The 8,931-nt window shown below is 36.3% G+C and overlaps 1 protein-coding gene across 2 annotated transcripts; it reads right to left on the bottom strand.

Annotated features, from left to right (window-relative positions):
* Positions 1-568: 568 nt before the first annotated feature.
* Ccl20 (C-C motif chemokine ligand 20) lies at positions 569-8,639 on the bottom strand. Of its 2 annotated transcripts, none has more exons than XM_020152473.2 (4): positions 5,695-8,639; positions 4,435-4,549; positions 3,723-3,800; positions 569-3,104 (listed from the first exon to the last, which is right to left on the bottom strand). In XM_020152473.2, the coding sequence occupies exons 1-4, from the start codon at positions 5,771-5,773 to the stop codon at positions 3,083-3,085; spliced, it is 294 nt and encodes a 97-aa protein (XP_020008062.1). In that variant the 5' UTR covers positions 5,774-8,639; the 3' UTR covers positions 569-3,082. The 2 variants fall into 2 exon arrangements, with proteins under 2 accessions (XP_020008062.1, XP_073928006.1); XM_074071905.1 differs by having other exon boundaries at positions 4,435-4,546; positions 5,695-6,768.
* Positions 8,640-8,931: the final 292 nt, after the last annotated feature.

The following is an 8,931-nucleotide window of genomic DNA, read 5'->3' as shown; positions in this document are numbered from 1 at the left end:
GGCAAAAATCCCCCTGAACAATGAATAGACACCAAAACAATGAAAGACAAGAATGTAAAACAGGTCACACTAAAGGAAGGGCATTAATGGGAGGAGGAGGGCAAACAAAGAAATTAAATATGGTTGATGTACTGTCTATACAAGTATGAATATGAAACATTCAAGCCTGCTGAAATCACCAACAGAAGAGGACTAAGGTAGAAAGGAGAGTAATGGAGGGAGTAAGACAATTCAGGTTATACACATATATGAATGGAAATATCACAAGGAAACTCTGTATAACCATCATAAACAAACAAATGTGTCTTTTTTTAAAAAATGGAAGACAGAAAAACAGGTCCTGTCCAAGAGTTGGTACCAATGAGAGGGAGGAGGGCATAAGGAAAGGGTGAAAGAGGGTGAATATGGTGTAATTACTATGTACATAAATGAAAATGGAACAATGAGAACTCTTGAACCTGTTCTAAGAGGGTGTGAATGAAGGATAAAGGAGAAAGATACAGGGGGTGAATTTAACAAAGATATATTGCAAGCACTTTTGTAAATGTCACAATGTACCCCCCTGAACAACTATAGTATTCGATTTTTTTTTTAAAAAAAGATTAAAAAGCAAGGCCTTGCACTCTGATCCCAAGCTTCTTGTTATTCCAATATGATTTTCAAGTGGCTTGCGCACTTGCTCCACCTCTTGTGCTAATGTACTTGACACTGGATGGTTTTGTTGTTGACCAATAAATTGCCATGCCAGCCTGGAGAGTTCAGTCCTCATCCCAAAAGATTCAGAAATCGTCAGAACACTAACAAAAATCTCTCCTTTTTTAACTCTGTAAGGCTTACCTAAGGAGGCCTCCCGTCACTCGGCTGAATTTGCTGTCCCCTGACAATTGCTTTCTTTGACTGTGCTGCTCCAAGAAAGGGTGACTGGTGGGGATCGTCAGTTTCAACATTTATAAACCCATCTCTCCTCTACTGTTCCTTCTGCATTGACTTTAACTGAGGTTTCACCACTTCCTACCTTATTCATTGAAGCTGTCTCTGGTACCTCTGTTTCTTATTTGCCCCATCTCCCTTTCCTCTGCTGCAGAGACCACACCTGCCTTGACACTCTCAATGGTTCCCTAGTAATTCCACGTTCAAGTTCAAACCGCGAGATTTAGGTTCACTTAATCTGCAGCTACTCCACTGCCTCCTCTACTACTTGCATGCATTCTGCTTCGTCTGGTATTGTTCGGTGGTGGCGTGACTGCCACTTGGGGTGGGACAATTCTTCATTATGCAGAACTATCCTGAGCATTCCAGTAGGTTTAGCACCCTTGGATCCTGCCTACTGAATACCTACTATAATACCCCACCTTCAGATATTGTGACAATTAAAACATGCCCCCGGATATTTCCAGACACGCCCCACTGCCCCTTTTCCAATTGATTCCCTCCTACTGGTCCTTCATACCTCAGCCCAAGCATTGGGCTGAACTACATGAAACTGCCTTCTTCATGGTTCAAGAACATAGAGCATTAGCTATTTAATGTGGTCAATCTAAATGTTCTGTTCTTCCGGAAGCGCTCCCTAGTGATGTCACACCCCTTGACTTTCTTTGTTAAAGTGCTGACGACCGTGTGTTGTGATAGCTGCGTTACCTGTCATCCATCCTTCTCACCACATTGCTCAATCTTAATTATCTATGAGCCAGTTACCAAGTCTTAAGTCATCTAATCTCTCTAGCACTTGGCATAGTGCCTGGAACACAGTAAGACTGAACCCATGTTTGCTGAGTAAACAAACAGGATGTTGAGCATACTTTCCCTGATGACTCAAGGTTACTATTCCTGGACACCGAGATGTCTCTAGAGCATATCGTGCCACTTGCTCTTTTTGGCTCTTCATCAAATGACCCACCTCTGCCCTGCCTTATGAATTTATGGGTTTTACATCATTTCATCAGCATGCCTGCCTCCAGTGATTCCTCACGTTCTTTAGAAACCCAGACAGGCTATCTGGAGGGCTGAATTGAGGAATTCCATGAGCCTTACTAAAGTATGCGAACATTATGACAACTACATCAGTTCAGGTTCCTTCATCTTATTGCTGGGTCTTCCCCTGGTTGGCGAGGCAGTCAGTTTCTAAAAACTTCCTATGAAGTTATTTTCCTTTTGGAAACTGTTCAAAGACTTAGGAGGACTTTAAAGTAGAGAAATGATCCTATGGTGATAGGAACATTCTTAGCCTCATTCTAGTAATAGCAGGATGACAAGTGATTTCTCCAAGTATTTTCTAAATGGTTGTTGTGTTCCTACAAGTCACAGGTTTATGGTTACGCATTTTATTTTTTAAAATTTCATATCAATAGATCAGTGCTGGGTTATGTGCCACAAATACAGGATATTTCTAGCTTTTAGTTTGTATGACTTTGAATTAAAAACAATCTCATCATTATAATTCATCTAAAACCAAACCCAGGACCATGAGGGACAGAGATAAAGGGAACATCCAGGCAGAACTAACTGAGGAATAAATTTTTTTCAGAAAATGTTCATATTTTCTGTGCCTTTAAATATTTTCAGTGCCTTTAAATATTTTCAATATATATCTCAATTGACATATGATTCAATCAACAAGTAAATTTTAGTTCTTTATTTTCAATGTCCTTCTTATAGTAATCTTTCTCTTTTATAATGTAATCACAACAGTTTATGAGACAAAATTATACACACAGAAGAAAGTTAAATAGTTTTTAAGAGTAGCTTATTGCTTTCAATAGGCCTATACAATCTTGTTTCCCTAAACATGTTATATTTTGCACTAAGCCACATAACTTATGAGAAAATAGCATTAAATAGCTAAACATAGAAAACCTGCAGCTATAAATAACTTACACAAAATATAACTTGACTCTAACACAATGCTTATACAAAGCAAACTATGATGCAATATGAATCAACTTCTTCAACTGGACAAGTCCAATGAGGCAGGAATCAGATGAGTGCTGAATGCTAAAGGATATGCAAGTGAAGCCTCCAACACCAAATGCATTCTTTTTATCCTTGGGCTATGTCCAATTGCATCCCAGAAGAGCAGTAGTTTCTACATCTTCTTGACTCTTTGACTGTAAAGAGAAACAAAAAAACTATAAACAAAGGCAGGGTGACTGGATATGGGAATGGCTTTTGTACCTAAACATTGCTTCATGTGCCCTTAATCTCATCTCAGGATGCAAAGCAGCTCAGAGTCCATATGAGGAAACTGAGGTTGAGAGAGGATGGGCCTTGCCCAACATAATTAAACTACTTAATGACAGAAACAAGATATGCACACTTATCTAGTGTTTTCAAGTTCAGTGTCTATGGCACACTGGTGTCATCTATTGATAAAATGTTATTCTCTAATATCATCAACATAAATCAGAACCATTGGTCACTAATTAGTGTTTATTTTTCATTTTTTAAGCAAACAACCAATGGTAAATAGGAAGCATCTTTGCAACAGGAATTAAACATCTAATTACTCAAATGCACAGGGAAATCTAATACAGCCTGTGAAACTAAAATGATGATGATGATGTTGATCTATAAGTGGAAAAATGCATTCTTTGTTTTCATGGTCCAATCCAAATTTCCCCTTTAGAAATTCTAGTGTACTTAGGCAGAAGAATCACAGCACCCTCCACACATTCCTCATCCCCCACAATTTGAAGATGAGCTAATTGATAGTCAGTGACCCATACCTGAGGATACGCACAGTCCTTTTCACCCAACTCTTCTTTGGATCTGCACATACAGATAACCTCTTTTTTGTGTGAAAGCTGAAAAATCAGAAAAGTTGATTTGTGTTTGTTTGTTAGATGTTTGTTCACAGAACATGCAATGAAAATTTCAGGTTTCAGTTAACTGCTTTATACACGAAACATTTCAGCTAAAAAGATTAAATGAAATGCAAATAAAATGTATGTGGTAAATCTGATGCAGGGATGAAAGTGATTCCCCTTGACTTTCTCTGCAGTGTAATGGATTGCACAATGCAGGAAGATAAAGCCCCAGAATTGCCACTTAACTTTGCTGCTGGCAGCTGCATGAAATATTTATGTATCTAATCAATAACTTACATAATTTCAAAATATAACATCCTATATGAATCAACATATATGTGATTATATAATTAGCTTGAGATTTTACTAACAGCCCTGCCCACTTTCCAGTAGAAAAATGCTCAAAAAAAACTTTCTTCCAATAGTCTATAGTTTATCAGAGAAAGTGACTTGTATCTTCTTTTTAAAATTTGAGCTTTTGCCTTATTTCAGTCTTAAGTAAACTTTGAGGTAGACCTGAAATAAAGCTATCTTTGCCACATCAACTATTTTTTAAAATAGGCAAAAAAGTTTATACTGAAATTCCCATGTATTCCTGATACAATTGAATTAAAGTTGATGAGTAACTTACATGACAGCATTAATGTCACAAGCTTCATCAGCCAGCTGCTGTGTGAAGCCCATGATGAATCTGGTAGGAAGGACATGTTCTGTGTATCGGAGGCAGCAGTCAAAGTTGCTTGCTGCTGAAAGAGAAATAAAAGGTATTGAGTCCACATGAATGAAATTCTTCTGTGACTGGTGTTATGGAAGTACCCGAAGTTGCAAATACTCTAGTGAATCTGATTTAAACTACTTGCTGGAAGAGTTTCAATGTCTTTGAAACCTGTCTTGAGTCTTTGAGATTCAATTTAACATAGTTCTCAGTAATCCTTAAAAATAATGTGCTGGGAAGTTTTGGTTCAATAACAGATTTAGAAACCATGACTTCTCACAAATGGAGTATCTTTAATAAGCAACACAAACTATTTTATTTCAATTCACCATAATCACTAATGGATACAGGTACCTCTTCCTATCATTTTGAAAAAATTAAAAAACCTTTATAGATAAGTCTTCCAAATTCAGAAAATGTTAAATTGGCAGATTTCATCTGACTACCGACTAAAGAGAAGTGAGATTATAAAGGAAAATATGATTTATAAAAACCACAAAAAAGATACAAAAAATATGATTTTTAAAAGCTGCAGGAAAAAGCACTTTGAAGTTGTAGTATTAGTGAATGTGAATTTTAAATTTTGTTCATAGAAGTTCCATAGATATATTGAACTTCGGGCATGCACCTGTTGCTGTAAGTGATGCACTCTTCAGTCATAAAGCAATGTTTGGACACGCCCCTGAGTTAAATTATAACCTGCTATAAGGTATTGAATAGATATTATCTCAAAGCCTCACGGGGATCAAGAAGCAAGTGCTATTATCAGTACCTAAATGACAAGTTTTGAACTTCACTAACATTATTTAGTGGGGAACTGAAAAGTTTGGAGAAGTGAAACTGTTCTCTACATTTCTGAAGGACCTCATACACTGGTCTTATTACACAGTGTTACAACACTCTCATAAACAGCAGTTTGACCTTGTCGTGAAGTTCCGTGGCCCTCTGAAGGCCCACCACTCCCCAAATCAACTGGGATGGACAGCAGAAAAGACACATGATAACAAGAGTAACCTTCCCTTCCCCCGCTCATCAATGAGCTGACAACTCCCATCACTCCCTCTTGTACACTTCCTAGCAGGCTTCCATCTCTTGGGGACTCCCAGATGCGCACAAGGTTTAGAGTAAAAGGAAGACAGCTGTTCCTCCTGTGCTATCAGAAAGAGCAACACTTACCTTCTGACTTGCTGCAGAGGTAGAGTAGCAGCACTGACATCAGAGCAGCCAGGACACAACTCTTGCTACTGCACCTCATCTTTTCAGCTCGAAGACAAATGTGCTCAGTGCTGGGTACCCAGGGCCCAGAGAGTGCTGTTCTGTTCTACTAGCAGCTGTATTTATAGCAAAATATTGGGAATGTACACAAGAAGGCGTGTTTCACATGGGGTTTTCCCCATTGATTAATCTGCCCCATCATGTCGTCATACAGAAAACCCACAGGGAAAACTTCCTCCCCTTCCCTAATGTTGGGAAGGTATGAAGGTTAGAGTGTGGGCTGGGAGGGCTGAAAAGCAGAGAATCCTGATAAGTCCTTTGAAGGTGCCAAGAGGAAAAGCAGCTCAGCCCAATGGCCCAGAAGTGTCATCTGCCCAGTTTTAACTTAATCTCTTTTGTCTGAAAACAGAGGAACCATGATACAAAGGTCAGTCCCTGAGCAAGAACATTCCAGTGCTCCTATTGTTACACCCTATTTCCTTTCCAGAATCAGTCAGGGAGGGGGAGGATGAGGTGAGAGACCAGATATACTGGGACATGCATTTACAATTGCAGGATTGATGGTCACTGTCATAAAGAATGCCCTGGATTTGTAGAACAACCTTCAGAACAGGTAGTATAACAATCAAGTGATAGTGTCTCAAACTATTGTGGGAAATACCAGCACTTAAGTAGAACTCAAGCTTCAGCTTCATCTTGATTTGATGTCAACTCTTCTAATAATCTTATACATTTATATGGTCCAATATTTCAGTCCAGAAAATAATCCCCACCTGCCTTTTATTCTTCATTATGATATACTCATAACTCAACACAGAGCTTTGAAATAGCTTTAAAAACTATCAAAAGTGATTAGCAAGAAAAAAATATGACAATAGTGATAATGATACTCATGTATTAGAAAATCCCTAATCTAAGGGGTATAATAAAAACTGTCCACTAGACACAAATATGTTGAAAGTAAAAGAATCAAAAAGATATATTTTTCAAATATTAAACAAAAGAGGATTGGAGATGCTATACCTAAAACAAAACAAAAAATGTTACTAAAGATAAAGAGGGACTTTCAAAATGATGAAGGATCAATCCATCAGTAAGATATGAAAACATGGCCATATATGCACCTAACAACAGCACCCCAAAATACATGAAGCAAAAACTGACAGAGCTGTAGGGAAGAATAGAAAATTCAACAATATAAGTTGGAGACTTCCTTATCCCACTTTCAACAATTAACAGGAAAGCAAGACAGAACAATACTATATGTCAACTGGACCCAACAGACACCAATAGAACATTCTATCCAACCACAATGGAATAGACATTCTTCTCAAGTGCACATGAATCATTCTTCAAGATAAATCATATAACAGGCTTTTTAATAAATGAAAATGATTGAAATAATATAAAGTATGTTTCAAACCACAATGGAATTAAATCAGAAATCAATCAGAGAAAGAAATTTGGGGGATTCATAAATATGTGAAAATTAGTCAATACATTCCTAAATAACCAATGGGTTAAAAGAGAAATCACCAGGAAAAAGAAAATATCTTGAAATGAATAGAAACAAAATTATGAAACACTAAAACTTATGGAATTCCATAAAATCGGTGCTTTTATGAAACATAGCTGTAAACACCTGCATTAAAAAAACAAAACAAAAACAAGAACCAGCTCAAATCAGTAATCTACATTTTACTTTAAGAAACTAGAGGATGGCTGAAGTAGTTCATGGCTATAATACTATAGAGTGGAGTGCCTAACTAATAAGCCCTAAGTCCTGAGTTCAAAACCCAAATACCACTACCAAAAAAAAAAGAAGAAACCAGAAAAAAATAGAGTAAGCTAAACCCAAAGCATACAAAATGGAGGAAATAATAATGATTAGAGCAGGGGGTAAATAAAATAGAGAACAGAAAAACAGTAGAGGAAATCAATAGAACTAAAAACTGATTCTTTGAAACAATCAGCAATATTAGCAAGCTTTAACTACAGTAACCAAGAAAAAAAGAAAATTCCCTTAGGAATGAGAGTACATCACTACCAATCTTAAAGAAGTAAAAGGATTACAAGAGAGTACTATGAACAATTGTATGCCAACAAAAGAGATAACAGAGATGATTGACACAAATTATTGAAACTTACCCAGGAAGAAAATTTGAAAAGCTCTGTAACAACAGAAGATATCGAATTGGTAACATTTTAGACAGGACTAAATTTACCCAGGACTACATTTCTTTACTGGAAAAGTTTATCAAATATTCAAATCTTTGACAAATGTTTCCAAGAACAGAAGAGGAGGGAACACTTTCCAATTCATTCCATGAGTACCATGTTAATAATATCAAAGTCAGAAAAAAGACAATACAAGGAAGGAAAACTATAAGCCAATATTCCTTATGAATACAGACATGAAAATTCTCAACAAAATACTAGCAAACTAAATCTAAACAGTATTCAATAAACCATAAGCAAGTGAGATTTATTCCAGGAAATATAATACAACTTATCACTGGAATTGACAAAATCCTGTTTTTTGTCATGATAAAAAAACACACACACACACATTCAACAAGCTAGGAATAATAGAGAAACTCCTCAGTCTCATAAAGGTGATCTTTGAAAAATCCACATTTAATATCATACTTAGTGTTGAAAGATACTTTCCTCCTGAGATCAAGAACAAGACAAAGATGTCTGCTCTCATCACTTCTGCTTAACACTGCCTTGGAGACTGACAAGGACAATTAGACAAGAAACATAGGAGGAAGTTGTGAGTATATTAATTTGCAGATTATGTGATTTTATGTATAGAAAATCCTAGGTAATCAGTTAAAAATATTAGAATTAATAAACAAGTTTAGCAAGGTTGCAAGGTTCAATGTCAATACATAAAAAGCAATTGTATTTTTATGCACTGTCAATGAGTTCTCTGAATATAAAATTAAGAAAATAATTACCTTTACAATGGCATTAAAAAGAATAAAATGTCTAGGTATAAATTTAACAAAAGAAGTAAAAAGTGTAATTAAAAACTGCAAAACATTGTTTAAAAAAATTAAAGGAAACCTGAATAAATAGAAACATATTCCACATTCGTGAACTGGGAGATTTAATATAATTAACATAGCAATATTTCCTAAATTAACCTACAGATTCACCATAATTTTTATTAAAACACAAGCTGGCTTCTTT

Source organism: Castor canadensis, chromosome 4 (assembly GCF_047511655.1).
Source record: "Castor canadensis chromosome 4, mCasCan1.hap1v2, whole genome shotgun sequence".
Classification (NCBI taxonomy): Eukaryota; Metazoa; Chordata; class Mammalia; order Rodentia; family Castoridae; genus Castor; species Castor canadensis.
Note: the sequence above shows the minus strand (reverse complement) of the source record. Positions and strands in the feature narration are given on the sequence as shown.

What these genes read in the sequence shown, in the direction of transcription:
- Ccl20 (XM_020152473.2), bottom strand. Translation starts at nt 5,773, where the DNA reads ATGAGGTGCAGTAGCAAGAGTTGTGTCCTGGCTGCTCTGATGTCAGTG. An exon ending in CCTCTGCAGCAAGTCAGAAG is followed by an intron (nt 4,550 to 5,694) that starts GTAAGTGTTGCT and finishes TTTCTCTTTCAG; the next exon opens with CAGCAAGCAACTTTGACTGC. An exon ending in AGGACTGTGCGTATCCTCAG is followed by an intron (nt 3,105 to 3,722) that starts GTATGGGTCACT and finishes TTCTCTTTACAG; the next exon opens with TCAAAGAGTCAAGAAGATGT.